Below are 14,332 nucleotides of genomic sequence, written 5' to 3'. Positions count from 1 at the left end.
TGCAAAAATAACAAGAGAGTTCTTCGTGAGAATTTTTCTCCCCGTGAGTCGGCGTGAGAACTCGTTAAAATGCGTCAAATGTAAAAAGCCTCTTCTAAAGATGGCGGCTTACGAAGTTACGATAATCCCACGAATGTAATAAACTAAGCCTTTGACAATAAATATTATTTTTACAGGATTTCACGACAATATATGAAGGAAGGAAAGATTTTATTTATAATTTAAAAGGAAAGGTTTCATAGGAAATTTAACTAACCATATTCTATATTCTCTGAAATTAATTTTCGTCCACAAAAATATCAAAATGTTTATTTTCTTCAGCATCAAGCAAACTAATTAGAATATTAGCTGCCATTTTTATTTGTAATTTGACCGAGTGAGAATGCTCGGAGGCATTCTCACTCTTCTCAAGAGAGCTCGTGAAAAGAGATTACGTCATCTCCTGTGAGAAGGACCGTCAAAATTTTGAGAAGTGAGAATTCTCACTATCAAGGGAAGAATTCTTAGAATTTTGACGTGCCCCAAGGAGGATAATAATCTTCCTTGGATCCGCTACTTTAGCGGGAGATAGATGACGTCATTCTCTCTGGTGACAGTAGCTGAAAACTATTCGTGAGTTCTGAACCGTTCAACCAGTCCCCATGCGCACTATTCGGCAAAAAAAATTCTAGAACTACCCAAATGCAAACTATTCGCAGACAAGAACCTCTTGTTGAACCGTTCGGAACCGTTCTAAATGGTACCTGCTCAAGAGCAAGTACTGGTCGGAACTCAAGGTTGAAATCTCTAAAATTCGTCTGCACATCGGGCTGCGTACGTCAAATCGTACGAATCACAACTATTCGTACAAAAGTTCTGAACTATCCAGAACTTTTGCGTGACGTTACAGCTCAGTCAGAACTCACGAATAGTTTTCAGCTATTAAATTCTTGGCAGAACCACTCTTTGAGCTTTGATTGGCTGAGATCTGGCTATCGTCTGCCACGGCGTTTGGCCCATTTGCCAGTTACACGGCAGCATTCTAGTTACCTATGAGATTTCTATGGTCACGGAGGTCATACGAAATCAGCCCTTATAACTTCGAAAATGGTGGTGATGAGTGTGCTGCAGCGAATTTCCTGTTTAAGGAGACTTCCCATTAACAGCGTTATTCTAAAACTAACTCAAAGTAAGATTACCACTATTTTCTAAAAATGCGTTGCGTTATTTTGAATTTGGTATCTTATTAAATAAAATAACCAATAGGAAATGTCACACCATCAGCTTTGACACAGAGGCTCATGTCTGGAGGCCATGGCCATACGATGAAGATCATGCCCTCCACCTTTTTGAAAAAGAAATTCTATGACACACTACACTTTTACACATTTATTACAGTTGTACCATTAACAGTCATGACATTTCTAGTTAACATATATGTTGGTCCCGCTGAATTAGCGGAAATTCCTGAGGACTATGAACCAAAGCATTGGGAATACCATAGAGTAAACTTGTAGCAATTACATCTCATTCTTCCTATAATTTTAATATTCAATTCACTATAACTAGCATCCTATATCTCGCTTCATCTCCCAATATATTTTACCAAGCGAGCAACAAGAATACGAAAGAATGATGCATTACTTGGCTGAAGAACACGAACGAGTTTATTGGAAGTAAATTAATTTTATGATCTCATCCAATATCAAGTAACCTTTATCTGAATATTTAAATTTATGCAGAAAAACTGAGCAAAAAGTGAAAGACCTGATTAGTACACGTGGGGATTACAAAGCTTGGTATTTCAAACCAATTACTGCGAAATATGAGCGTGTCAAGAAAGAAGCGGAACGTGATAACTATGACAAATTTACTGGCTTGACAGACCCCATTTCCCAAGATCCTTAGTTTGTTGAAATTTAGCTTGCTGTATATTATTTTTAGGGATAGATATAATAAAAAGAAGTACTTTGTTGTTTATAAGTCTTTTTAATTTTAAATTATCACGTATTTAAATTTTTTTAATAGACAAAACTTATAATACACACCAAGAACTTTTGAATTTATTGCAAAACATTTTTTACATATAAAGTTTATTTTTAAACAGTATTAAAAAAAATTTCAAACTTTAAAATTTTCTACAACAAAAGAACAAATTCGTAAAAAATTAACTTTTACTGAAGGTAAGGGAAAACAATTATACAAAAATAAAAAAGTTAGGTCATAAATTTTACCAAAACAGAATTTAAATCGTTCATTGGTTATTTATGATACGAAGTTCAAGGTTTTAACATTAGGTACAGCGGGCTATAAATATTATTTCAACAATTAACTTAATTTTTACAAGTATGTGGAATATTCAAAGCTCATGTTTAAAAAAAGTGCTCCGACAAATTTCTTAAAGCCCAAGAAGTCTAAGAGATCGCGTATTGTTTCTCCCCCCTTATAAATATCTGATCCCGTGGGTATTTTCTTCCATTGTTATGAGTTATCTTAATTAAATTGTTATATATTGCAAATGTGAGGTTTTTTTTGTATCACATTTTAAAAACTTGGGAGGGAGGGGGAGAAAATAAGGTATCTGTGCAAGAAAAATGTCAAAAAATGAGAATATTTCTTGTCATTTTTTTTTGTCATTTCCACTCTGGAGGATTTTTTGTTAATGTATCACTAGCACTGTCATACGTAATAGAGGCGCACTTTGGAAGTGCTTACTAATAAATCATCATCGAAGAATTTGGTTTCAATGACTACGTTTCCACTGTAAAGTATAGTTCAGAATTAGAAATCTCAGCAATGTGCGTAGAAAGTTTAATATGCAATAAATGATACATAAGTCTATAAACATCTTTCATATGTGTGTAAGTTAGTCAAAAACAGTTACTGATAGTTGTATGTGGAGTGACATAGAATAGATGTCATACCAAAAAGATAAGCAAGACTTAAAAACAAACTATAACCTGCCAGTGACTATTGGCCACAAGGCAGCTCACTCCAATGATTATTAGTATGACTAAATTACGATTAGATTAAAATTAAATCTGTAGCTTTGCTGTACAAAGATTAAAAATGATTAAATCATGATTATTAGGACAGTCTGTAACAAAGTGATCTGCCCCTCGCTATTGGCACACGTTCAATATGAAGACAAAGCAAAGAGCACGAACTATATCTAAGATTTAGAATGAACTCTACCAAAAATGTGTGGTCTTTCTAAAAAAAAATTTCTCAATAAAAACTCAACATTTGAAAGATGGAGAATTTTCACACAACTATGAAACATAATTATAAATTTATGCTAATAGGTTTGCTTAGGGATTTGGTTGCTGGAATTTCCAGATTACATTCCATAATTTTGGTACAAATGAAATTAATGCAAACCAAATTTCAAATACCTTGGGTTATTTCTATTAGGGCATTTTCCGCTAGGTGACAGGGGAATCACTATTTCTACTCTTCCCTAAGCAAAAGCTTTAATTAGGTCAAAAATTCAATTACTTAAGAACATTAGCAGGCATCATCTGTGACTCGGGCGCAGCTTCGATTAAAGATTGCCAGGTATTGGTAGAATTAGGTATCACAAATCCAAACTCAAAAAACCATTCTAAGGAAAAAAGGGATGTCAAAATTTTTAAAAATTTAAATATATAAATCTTGTAAAAAATTTACCCTCTAAACAACGGCCTTTGAAAAGAACTTTTTGTTCCAATCTAAACTTTTCCATTGGTTCTACAGATGAAAAGTTTATTTCTCTAGACACAGCGCGGCATCTCAGGATTTTTTTAGGAACTCTCGCTAATTTTAATAGAACTGTAATAAATTACTGGTACTTTTTATGTATTAAATGTTTAGAAATTCACCTTCGTGTTCTAAATCTGGTTTTGACCTACATAGTTAAAAGTAATTTGACTATATTAATTCCAAAATATTTATAATTTTGCAATCATAGTAAATGTCTTACAAATCTTCGGTCCCTTGCCATAAAATTTTACCCGTATCCGCATCTCTGAGATTCATCCAATTTCTATAAATATTATTTATTAAAGATTCAATAATAAAATATATTAAGAGTACTCTTAACGAAATCAATTATCTTAAGCCTTGATTTTTAAAATGTCAAAAGTAGTAGGCTTATCAGTAATAAGTGTTTTCTTAGGAAAATAATACAATTTAAATCCTTGAAGTATATCTTCACCCCTCGAGGGCATATTTAAGTAGGGAAATACTTAAGTTTCTGTTCAAAATGCCTTTATGATTTTATATTTAGTGAATAAAAACAGAGAAACTGTGGGAAATTGAAATTATCAAAACAAGCTGAACCATGGAGAATCGACAACCAAAGCAAGGAGTAGTAACCCAAAACAAACGAATTGCAACTTTGAAAACTTGGCACTTTTCCAAGTTATTACTCCTTGGCTTACTAACTCCGCCTATTTTTCGGACTAAAATGTTTGTATCCAATCATATGTATATATTTTAGGAGGAAGCTCACGTGAATCCGTAATTCTATCCAATCGAAAACCTACTCTTTGATGATGCAACGAAATGTTTTTCGTCAATCGTCACTTCTCGTGAGCGTGAATTGAAAGTAGGCCTAAACTGAGGGCCTACTACGATTTACGGGTGTCATTTCTTTTTGATGATGTTTCACGCTTAAAGAAAAAAATTACTTTTGATTTTGCCGAAGGTATGCATATGTTTTAATTATTATTCTATTTGCCATCGCAGAAATATATAATAGAAAATTATGTAGTTTCCGAGAAATAAGTTTTAAGCCGAGGGCCTGATTGGGTCGTAAACGGTAAACCTTAAAACAACAACTAAATGATTCACATGAATCATGGAGGTTAGGTTACGATTCGGAATATTTTAATAAGGTTATGTAAACAGGCCGATTTTGGCTTACAATTAAATATCATAAACCTCCCCCTTTAGTTGTCTATGTTCTAAATTGTTCCTTGTACGCCTAGGCTTATTTATTTGTTAGAAATAATTTCTCTAAAATGCTATGGCCATGCCTAATTTTCTATTGCATAATATAGTAGTATGTCGCTTTTGATAGTAGTATTTCTGAACAGTAGAACTGTATTTTAAACTGGGTGTTTATTAACCATAATTATATGTCTAATATTTTAATTTTTTACGTTAACAGATGAAATTGCTTCTGATTTTCATTCACCAAAACTTGAAATTTAACCTATTTTACTGAAAGTGGAATAGGTTACGCAAGCGTTTCTTTGAAATGGAGCTTGTAACAAACCGAAATCTTACTGTCTCAACGAAAAAATATCAACTCAAATCAACACTTTCTTCATATAAATACTAAGCCTTACTTGGCCCAAAAATTCCTGAAGGTAAGAGTTACAATCAAGGTCATTGCTAATGACTTTTTTCCTGTGACCTCATTTTTTCTTATTCCTATCACAAATTTATTTCAAAATCATATTATTTAATGTATGTAAGCTGTTTCCAAATCAAAAATATTTAAAGTACCCAAAAAATATGGAAAAGACCAACTTTCATAGGGAGAATCTTTTATTTGTCTATGGGTAAAGCTAAACTTTATCAAAGAATATACGTGGTACTTTGGCCATTAAGCTTTCTAGGGGAAAAACTAATGAATAGAACAGTTTGAGAAAATAAAATAGTAGTGCATGACAACGTGATAAAAAATACTAAAACCCACCTATAAAAAGGACCGTCTTAAAAGAAGGCCGTTCCCAATATGTATGATATTGAGTTAAAATAAAATGTGTGGATAACCAAAGAAGTAAAGAAACATAAAAAACCACCACCTTTAGGAAGAGTATAAATATGTAAATAATGTAGCATTTCAATCGCTAGAATTAAAAACTCAGCACTGGGATGACTGCAATAGTCCAACCTAACACACAAAGCAACCTACCAACAAAAGCTAAAATCCTCAAAAATTAGCCAAACTGTAACTTATTGTTTAAACCAGCAGTAACCTCTGTACCCTAAATTTTTAAGTAAATGATTTTAGTCCATTCACTTACGATTAATGTGCAAATTTGTTGTATGCATAATGCAGGTAAACACACCATTGATGTTGTGAGTGTGGTTGAAGTGACCTGTGACATGGTTGGAGACTTTTTGATATCACTAAGATGGTTTAGTTTTGTTATTCTCCATGCTCTTTCTTCGTAATTTTTTTAGCTTTTTTTAATACTTTGCCATTTAAAAATTACTTTACTTATTTTAAAATGAGTATGTTTATGTTTTTTAGGGTCTCAAGCCATAAGACATCATGGCTATGCGAGATTTGGTCGAAGGGGAATGTGGGGGCTCAAACCCCCTTATGAAAGTTACGACACATTTCACCCGAGATCAAGCTTTGCAGCAAGAAGGACTCAAACGATATATCGAAGATGGTGTATTTGTAAGATACACAAATTTTTAACTAGTTTTAGTTATTTAACTCTCTTTTTTTTACATAGGTTGACAGACCAATAAACGAATCTACGACTGACGAAGTTAGTATAACCCATAAAATTCATAACCCAGATATGAATTTATTCATTGTTTTGATTCCTTTGTAGCTTGTAAAAGAATTTCTTTTGGAAACGCAAGGTGGAATTCATCATGCCACACCTCAGTCTTTTTCCATGGGAGCTCTTTTGCAAGAAATGCGAGACATTGAGAAAATGTGCAATCCGCCCCTAAGAGGTGGAATATTGATTTGTTTCTCTTTACTTCTTCCTCATTGCGAAAATGTAAAAATAATTGGTTGCAGGACCTGGCGTTGCTGATTTGGCCACTTCTCAACATTGGGTTGAGGAGTACTTAGCAAACGAAGTTTCTGAACAAATTCCCATCAATGATTGGCCTCTTAAAGAAATAGCGGATCATCCAATTAGAGCTAGCCCCGATTTGATTAGCGAACCTAAATGGGCTGAGGAGTATTTGGAAGAAAGTGAAAGGGCCCAGCAACAGAAGTACTTTTTGGTTTATTTATTTTTATAATAATAATTAAATTAATTGTTTATTTTTTTCACAAGGATTCAAGCTACAGCTTCGCTCTGGGAAGAAAGCTTGAAGACTCAGGAAGATAAAGATTTGGCGCAAGTAGCTAACGAACTTTTAGGCACCATTGACGACCCCAAATTTCTTGATTCAGAAGTATTTATTTAGTTTTCACATTCGCTTTCCCTATGGTCTTTAACTTAATTTTTGGATATTATTTAAATAGTTTTTAAAATTCATCAAGAAAATCGGAGATGGTGAGGCAGAAAGTTCTAGCGTAGTTCAAATTTCAGATGCCGCCATGCACGCTGATATTTGGTCCCGAGATATGCTGGCGCAAAATAAAGAAGTTAGCTATATTTTGTTATTTTTAAAACTACCCAATTGAAGATTATTTTAAAGTGTTATTGTATTTAATTGTAACGTAGAAACCTGAGGTGGAAGAGCTATTATTATCAGAGTCTGCTCAGTCAAAATCAGAAGAATTGTTGGAAAATCAGTGGTTGAATGAATTGGCTGAAAGTGTTGCTAATGTGACAGAGTCAAAGGATGAAGAAGGAGAAGATTTCTGGGCCAAGTTGCAAGAAGAATGGGAACAAATGGCGAAGTAAATAGCAAAATAATATTTTAATATTCTGGTTGTTATTATTATTTTTGTATTAGGCTGGAACCTGACGATCACCCTTGGCTCTCTGAGTTTGAAAGTTTTGTTGACCCTTACAAGGAATATAAATTTATGGAAGAAAACCCTTTATTGAATCACCCTGAACCCTTTGAGGAAGGATTACGCAAACTGAAGGAAGGCGATTTACCCAGTTCTGTTTTGCTTTTTGAGGCAGCTGTACAGCGTGATCCCAACCACATTTTAGTAAGTTAAATGAACGCTATTTTACCTTTTATGTAAAATTTTTATTAATAAAATCTATTATTTTTCCTAGGCCTGGCAATATTTAGGAACCTCGCAAGCGGAAAATGAACAAGATCCCGCTGCCATTGTAGCTTTGAAAAAGTACTTTCACAATATCAATTACAGTACATTTAGAAAGAGTATTTGAATATCTAAAAAATTCTGTTGTAGATGCTTGGAATTAGACCCTGAAAACCTCACTGCATTGATGACATTGGCCGTGAGTTACACGAACGAGTCAATGCAACTGCAAGCTTGCAACACCCTAAAGGAATGGCTTCAGCAAAATCCCAAATACCGTCATTTAATTCCAGCAGCTGAACAAGTTGGGAAGCCTCAAACACTGTATGCCGTTTCATCTTTGGTGTCCAGGTTAACCTTTCCTTTATCCTGATTCCTTTACAAATAACAGATTCTTTTTCATTTCTAATACTGGGGTTTTCTTTGGTTTACTTGCATTATTTAAAGCTGAGTTAATATTGGTTGTAACTTATTTTTAACCTATCACGTTTAAAAATGTTTTGAGTGTTTGTAAAATTTTAATTGACTACAGATTGTTATAATTTTACCTTTACCTAAAATTTCAGTGAAAAGCATGCTGAAATTAGAGATTTATTTATTGAGGCTGCTCGTCTCATGCCTGATGACCCTGATCCCGACGTGCAATGTGGCTTAGGGGTCCTTTTTAACTTGTCTGGCGAATATGCTAAAGCTGCCGATTGTTTCAAAGCTGCCTTGCAAGTTAGACCCAGAGTAAGTATTTGTTTGCCTTCTTTTCTCAATTAGTAGCTTGCTCGGGGGTGAGGCCTGTGTCCGTTGCCATAGGGACTAATTTATGTCGGCCATGTCATTAAGATGCCCACGGTGGTCACATGATTATTTCGCGGGACGGTGTGGTTTTGTACCTCATAGTCTGTGAATACTGTCATGGCGCCCGTTTCAAGGCGTGACTTGACTATAACGCTACGAGCAAGCACCTAATCAGTGATGTAATATAAATTAATATATTTAAACTCAACAGGACAGTCTATTATGGAATAAATTAGGAGCAACGTTAGCAAATGGTAATAGATCTGAAGAGGCCATTGATGCTTATCATCACGCCTTGGATATTTCTCCTGGCTTCGTGAGGTCCAGGTTCAATTTAGGAATTAGCTGTATCAACCTTGGAGCTTACAGGTAGGAAAGTTTTTATCTTAACTCTCACTCTGTGAGGACTGTTCAGTGTTTATCCTTCTACAGGTGTTGGAAATTGTGATTTAAAATTGAAACCTTTGTTTTAAAAAAGTCTGTAAAAAAAACTCATCATTCTCAAAATATGCAAATATTGTAACGCTAATTTCTTTACTTGAACCATGGGTTAAACGTTTGCCTTTCCACCCAAAACTAGGGAAGCGGCTGAACATATTTTAGCCGCCCTGAATCTCCAAAATGCTGGTAGGGGGCCGCAGGGAAAAAATGGTGCCATGTCGGACAATATATGGTCGACGCTCCGCATGGTCATGACCTTGCTTACTAGGCCCGAACTCTACGAAGCTGTTGATAATAGGGATTTAAATTTGCTCAACAAAGAGTTTAACATGGATGCTTAAACTTTATGGAAAAATAACGTTAAAATAATTTCAATTTAAACAAAGAAAGAAATAATTATAAACACATAAACCCAGTTTTCTTAAATAATAGCCATTTTAAGTGAAAACTGAGGTTATTAAAAAAATATATATGTATACGCATTCATTCAAAATTATTTTGGTTCTTTTTGTGATTAAATGTATAACTTATTTATAGGGAGTTATCAAGTTAAAACTTAATAGGGAAATTTACTAAATATTAGGAAAATTCGTATTATAGTGGATTTTAGTTTTTCTAACCTATTTTTAACCTTTACTCTTCTAATCTAAAAAGCATTCGTAACCTTTCGATACCTTTTTAAAAATTTTTGTGCTCTATATAAGTGACGAAAAGGTTTTTGCACGTTTTTTATTCCTCTAAAATTTGAATTTAACTTAGAGAGAAAGATTCATTCATAATCTTTATTTTTATTATATGTTTAACTGCAAAATATCCACTAACTATTTAATTCTAGTTTTGGCTATGTAAGCCATTTTTCAATCTTTAAATCTACCTATCAAACCAGTCTATCGGTTGGAAACATTTTTAAATAAAACTGGGAATTTAACAAAAACTCTTTTGAGAAAACAAATACATATACATTTTATTCCTAATTATTTGGCATTATACATAAATTTAAAGAGACTACTTTAAATCTAAATTTATTTTAACTATTGCAATTCACTGGTAGGGTTGTTTTCTTGTACTATGTAAAGCATTTGGTTTTGGTATGTAGGTTTGGCAGCAAACAAAGCAAATTTATTTCATCCACAATAATTTCAAGCCGTTTAAAAAAAATCTTATTTTGAAATTCAAGAAAGCTGTTTTACCAGTAGTCAATTCTTAGGTTTTTTGCTCAAGTTAAATTTGTTAGTACGAATTTTTTTTGCATTCATGAGTTTTGTTGGTAACCTGACACTCGACAAAGGGTAAGAATACTGTAAATTGAGCACACTTTACTGTATTTTTATCATTCAGGGAACTATTCCGTAACACTATACTTAAAGAGTATGGTAAATATCTAAAATATAGCAGATTTAAAGGGCATTTTCTATTGGAGCCTTTATGTTGTGCATTTTTCAAATAGATACACTCGTGTTAGCTCTGTTTTGTCTTCTTAGTTACGTTTCTAATTACATTTTTTTTTTCACATTTCTTGGCCGTTTGATGCTAATTCATGGTTTCTTCCCGAACTTAAACATTTTTACACAGTCTTAAAAAAGGCAGGCATAGTAACTCCGTAGCGGAAAAGCTAGTATAATGTTTGTAAATGTTTTGTTTTAGTACTGGTTAATTTGGAAATCTGTTAGGCTTGAAACGTTTGACACACATGAAACCCTATATATTTGGTGTTTTAATCGTATTGTGAAAAATGGTGCTATTTAAACGCGTACATATTTTAGCTGATGAAAACAGAGTTAGAATTTGAATGTATGCCTAGCACCCAATACATGTAGCAGTGCCTTTTTTATTAGATTTTAACAAAAAGTACATGTACTTGTAATGATTAAACATCGTAAAACACGTGATAGGTTATATAAATTTTAATTTAGGTTATTTTTTTATGGAAGCGAATGTGTAATATTATGCAATATCTCTAGCAAAGCATTGTTAACGATTTTAGGCCACTGGTGCATACACAATGTGACAGAAAAATTATACAAACTAAATCTAATGGGCAATTGATATTTGTATTATAAATTTGAAAGGTTTATAAGTGAAAGAGTGAGAAAGTTTTTTTTTTTGAAAAAATACATAAAGAAAGCAAACGGGAAGAGATTTCTAATATATATATTTATTTTTTGGTCCTCAATCGTAAACTTGTCTTGCTACATTTGTTTATAAAGACAATGATTGGGTGTTAAACTTAAATAACCCAAAACTTTGGGCCTTTTTTTGGTAGTTTTCTTCGGAAGGTGTTTAGATAGTTTGTCCTTTGTTTTCTCGTGAATTACCGTAAATTCTGTAAAAATGGGAATTTGTAGTAGTACCCCATTTTTTACTTAAAAGTAACTTCTCATACTTTATAGTCTTGGTTATTTTTTTACCAATATTTCTGATTACCGATCAAATTATATAAATACTACCCAAAAAATAAGGGAATTTGGGTAACCCAAAGAAATATAAACGTGTACCATTGAAATGTCATATGGTAAAAAAAAACGTGTATAGTTGGATAATACGCGAATTAAACGGTAATTTAATCAAATTATTCTATTATTTGAAATACTGCTGGTAGAACAGCTTGGTACAGGCTTGCAATGTGTATCTTAAAAATTAAAACATTGCCCAAGGAATGTTGGTTAAGTGAAAAAATAAAGTTATTAATTAACTATTAAAGAAAAAAATGTATCCCTGCTAAAAAAAACCCCAAGTTACCACTGTAACGGGACTAAAGATTATTATCTGGATTAATTACAGTGAATAAATCTTTTGGAAGTATTGTTAATTTTTAAATGTTTTCTTATAATGCCTATTTGTAAAGGATAATTTTACAAGGAAAACCTCATAGTTGACAAATAACTACAAAGTGAATATAAAAAAAAATCTTTATTTTCACAATGCAGTTCAGATATTTGGCAAATTTGGAAAAGCAAATCCAACACTTACAAAATAAAATGGCACAAGTTACAGTGCTTTTCAATAGTGACTAGATTTTTCCCTCTTTATGTACAGTTGATTTTACAAAATAGGTGTGTTAAAAAACGGAATGGGTTCATTTGGAGGTAACTTTTCAACTATTTTAACATAAAGAACTTTTTAAAAACCGATTAGGAAAACTGAAGGGTTAGTGGCAAGTTTAATCATTAGCAAAGTGTGGGTATTGATGAATTTTTCATTTTAGTTGCGTGGTCATAAACAGGAAAATTTATAGTAAAAACTTAGTTTTGTATTAAAAGTAACTTTTTATACAGCAAGAGCTATCCATAAAGTATGATGTTTGTGATATCAAAGCTATCAGCTTTAAATCATATATTGCGGGTACTTTAGCTCAAACAAGAATTACCCAAACAGAAATTATCAGTTTTATTCAGCGACATGTTAGCTAAACAACTTAATTCCTCTTTTCAATGCCGCCCTTTAAGGTGAACTATATGAATTAAGACTAAGGAAAGATTTAAAATTAAGAATAAGCAACAATGCGTAATTTCCTTTATGGATAGCCTTGTATTTGCCATTCTGATATATTTTGTTAAATAAAAAGGGGAAATGAATAAAAAGAGAATAAGATCTTCTATTGAGTGGGAGGATAAGGCGGTATGTGAGAATCGGAAAGGTGGTCGTGTATTGGACTTCCAGTGTCCATAGCTGTCTTAGGAACGCTTTGCGTTGACTGATCAATATCTTCATAAGGACCCCGTGCTGAACCAATTCCAAAGCCAGGAAAACCCAAATTACTGAAGCGTCCAACTCTCTCATTGTACATCTTCAATAGTAATATTGAAGTAGCTGGTCTCAGCAAGAGGTTTATGACAAACATCCTAGAGAACATACAGAATAATGTAAGTATTTTAACATTTCTTAAAAAATATTTAAAAATATATACATACGCGCAACTAAAATGTGCCTCGGCTGTAGAGTCTATGAATGTTAAAATTTATTATTTAATTGCATAATAATTCAATTTCTCCTTACCATGTTCAGTAACTTTTTTGTAGTAAATTGAAATGCTAATTATATCCAACAAAATGCTTATAATGTTAATAGCTATGGCCTAAAAAATACAACAACTTATTTATCAGAATTTTGTTTGGGCATATCACAAGTTACCATAAAAACCGGTTCTTCAGAATCTTTGTTATGCAAACACCAAAGCACACATCCCAGAAATAGAATATTATAGTACATGTATGACTTTGGAAGCCAGTCAGGTTGCATCGCCCTAATATACATGTAAATTAGGTATTAAAAAAGATAACTGCCTTAATTAGGTACAGAATATTTCAACCAGATACTATCAACTATGCTACACTTTTTGATATTTACCAAACTGAAAGAACGAAGTGGATGAAGAAAATGCCCTGAAACAAAGCATTGTGATAAAAGATTGACGTTATTGTTATGCAGATAAATTGAGTCTTTAAGTCTACAGGCCAAAGATTGTGTTTTAAATTTCAATATATGTTGGTATTTCGTAACATTACAGCATGGATGTATAAATGAACGAATATATCCATGAATCATGATTAGATGATTACAGGCTACAGAGTACAGCATTGAATTTAGGGCCTATGCCAAATTTCATATTTTGGAAATAAGAAATCTTAATCTTTGATTTACTGAATTAAACACAAACTGTAAACAAGTTTAAAAATTATCATGCAGCAAAAAAATTTAAAAACCTTAAGCGGGCCATTTGGTATGTTAAAATTCATCTTCTCAAACTAAACCCATATAGGATACCCACGAACCACTGAAATGACTAAATAATGTTTTAATCCATGGAAAAGTCATGGAGGAAAGGTAAGGAGTCGTGCTTTAAAATAATTTTAAGGCAACACTGAGACCAGCTAACAGCCACCGGTACTCCGGGAGAATGGGGTTGGCCTATAGAAAGGGTTGTAAGGGGTCTTTTTTTTAGACTGATGACGTCATAGCCACGATTTCTCCATATTAGCAGCATCTCTAGTAATCTAGATATTTCTCAACTCGCAGACCTTTCCTCAAATCTAATGGCGTTTCCATTGTGAATGCTCGAAGTTTGATCAAGATTTGAGGTGGAAGGGGTGTAAGATAGAGCACAGCCAACTTTGACACTCGCGCAATATCGGCCAGCCCATTTGTTGAAGTTTCTATGTTAACCTACGAAAAAAATACCTCTCGGCTCTGAGCGCCCCTAGCGGAAAATTA

General features: G+C 33.1%; 4 protein-coding genes across 7 annotated transcripts; 2 read left to right on the top strand and 2 right to left on the bottom strand.

The window, feature by feature from the left end:
* Nucleotides 1-1,050: 1,050 nt before the first annotated feature.
* ND-SGDH (NADH dehydrogenase (ubiquinone) SGDH subunit) lies at nucleotides 1,051-1,962 on the top strand. Its single transcript, XM_090160531.1, has 4 exons — nucleotides 1,051-1,168; nucleotides 1,246-1,484; nucleotides 1,549-1,655; nucleotides 1,722-1,962. Exons 1-4 carry the CDS (start codon nucleotides 1,087-1,089, stop codon nucleotides 1,885-1,887), a joined length of 594 nt encoding a protein of 197 aa, XP_090016657.1. The 5' UTR covers nucleotides 1,051-1,086; the 3' UTR covers nucleotides 1,888-1,962.
* Nucleotides 1,963-2,160: 198 nt separating this feature from the next.
* Nucleotides 2,161-4,331, bottom strand: PrBP (Prenyl-binding protein). The gene is made up of 6 exons (XM_090159995.1): nucleotides 4,147-4,331; nucleotides 3,941-4,003; nucleotides 3,840-3,865; nucleotides 3,649-3,774; nucleotides 3,478-3,583; nucleotides 2,161-2,740 (listed from the first exon to the last, which is right to left on the bottom strand). Exons 1-6 carry the CDS (start codon nucleotides 4,185-4,187, stop codon nucleotides 2,659-2,661), a joined length of 444 nt encoding a protein of 147 aa, XP_090016121.1. The 5' UTR covers nucleotides 4,188-4,331; the 3' UTR covers nucleotides 2,161-2,658.
* A 177-nt stretch (nucleotides 4,332-4,508) lies between these two features.
* Nucleotides 4,509-11,930, top strand: Pex5 (peroxisomal biogenesis factor 5). Of its 4 annotated transcripts, none has more exons than XM_090161961.1 (15): nucleotides 4,509-4,666; nucleotides 5,132-5,333; nucleotides 6,227-6,379; nucleotides 6,438-6,473; nucleotides 6,540-6,666; nucleotides 6,734-6,935; nucleotides 6,999-7,119; nucleotides 7,190-7,312; nucleotides 7,392-7,570; nucleotides 7,627-7,831; nucleotides 7,902-7,972; nucleotides 8,042-8,242; nucleotides 8,458-8,623; nucleotides 8,892-9,049; nucleotides 9,261-11,930. In XM_090161961.1, the coding sequence occupies exons 3-15, from the start codon at nucleotides 6,248-6,250 to the stop codon at nucleotides 9,460-9,462; spliced, it is 1,923 nt and encodes a 640-aa protein (XP_090018087.1). In that variant the 5' UTR covers nucleotides 4,509-4,666; nucleotides 5,132-5,333; nucleotides 6,227-6,247; the 3' UTR covers nucleotides 9,463-11,930. The 4 variants fall into 4 exon arrangements, with proteins under 4 accessions (XP_090018087.1, XP_090018090.1, XP_090018089.1 ...); XM_090161964.1 differs by having other exon boundaries at nucleotides 9,113-9,370; XM_090161963.1 differs by having other exon boundaries at nucleotides 4,510-4,666; nucleotides 8,042-8,215.
* Nucleotides 11,931-12,039: 109 nt separating this feature from the next.
* Nucleotides 12,040-13,940, bottom strand: LOC149925575 (type-1 angiotensin II receptor-associated protein-like). The gene is made up of 6 exons (XM_090161965.1): nucleotides 13,825-13,940; nucleotides 13,469-13,503; nucleotides 13,253-13,364; nucleotides 13,118-13,196; nucleotides 13,033-13,063; nucleotides 12,040-12,963 (listed from the first exon to the last, which is right to left on the bottom strand). Exons 1-6 carry the CDS (start codon nucleotides 13,855-13,857, stop codon nucleotides 12,717-12,719), a joined length of 537 nt encoding a protein of 178 aa, XP_090018091.1. The 5' UTR covers nucleotides 13,858-13,940; the 3' UTR covers nucleotides 12,040-12,716.
* Nucleotides 13,941-14,332: the final 392 nt, after the last annotated feature.

The sequence above is a fragment of the Leiobunum rupestre genome, chromosome 10 (assembly GCF_980474605.1).
Source record: "Leiobunum rupestre chromosome 10, qqLeiRupe1.1.hap1, whole genome shotgun sequence".
Classification (NCBI taxonomy): domain Eukaryota; kingdom Metazoa; phylum Arthropoda; class Arachnida; order Opiliones; family Sclerosomatidae; genus Leiobunum; species Leiobunum rupestre.
This window is presented reverse-complemented; position numbering and strand designations above follow the sequence as displayed.

What these genes read in the sequence shown, in the direction of transcription:
- LOC149925575 (XM_090161965.1), bottom strand. Translation starts at nt 13,857, where the DNA reads ATGAATTTTAACATACCAAATGGCCCGCTTAAG. An exon ending in TACCAAATGGCCCGCTTAAG is followed by an intron (nt 13,504 to 13,824) that starts GTTTTTAAATTT and finishes GCTTTGTTTCAG; the next exon opens with GGCATTTTCTTCATCCACTT. An exon ending in CACTTCGTTCTTTCAGTTTG is followed by an intron (nt 13,365 to 13,468) that starts GTAAATATCAAA and finishes CATGTATATTAG; the next exon opens with GGCGATGCAACCTGACTGGC.
- ND-SGDH (XM_090160531.1), top strand. Translation starts at nt 1,087, where the DNA reads ATGGTGGTGATGAGTGTGCTGCAGCGAATTTCCTGTTTAAGGAGACTT. An exon ending in TATTCTAAAACTAACTCAAA is followed by an intron (nt 1,169 to 1,245) that starts GTAAGATTACCA and finishes AATAACCAATAG; the next exon opens with GAAATGTCACACCATCAGCT. An exon ending in CACGAACGAGTTTATTGGAA is followed by an intron (nt 1,656 to 1,721) that starts GTAAATTAATTT and finishes AAATTTATGCAG; the next exon opens with AAAAACTGAGCAAAAAGTGA.
- PrBP (XM_090159995.1), bottom strand. Translation starts at nt 4,187, where the DNA reads ATGCCCTCGAGGGGTGAAGATATACTTCAAGGATTTAAATT. An exon ending in ACCAGATTTAGAACACGAAG is followed by an intron (nt 3,775 to 3,839) that starts GTGAATTTCTAA and finishes TATTAAAATTAG; the next exon opens with CGAGAGTTCCTAAAAAAATC. An exon ending in ATGCCTGCTAATGTTCTTAA is followed by an intron (nt 2,741 to 3,477) that starts GTAATTGAATTT and finishes TATACTTTACAG; the next exon opens with TGGAAACGTAGTCATTGAAA.
- Pex5 (XM_090161961.1), top strand. Translation starts at nt 6,248, where the DNA reads ATGGCTATGCGAGATTTGGTCGAAGGGGAATGTGGGGGCTCAAACCCC. An exon ending in ATATCGAAGATGGTGTATTT is followed by an intron (nt 6,380 to 6,437) that starts GTAAGATACACA and finishes TTTTTTACATAG; the next exon opens with GTTGACAGACCAATAAACGA. An exon ending in GTGCAATCCGCCCCTAAGAG is followed by an intron (nt 6,667 to 6,733) that starts GTGGAATATTGA and finishes AATTGGTTGCAG; the next exon opens with GACCTGGCGTTGCTGATTTG.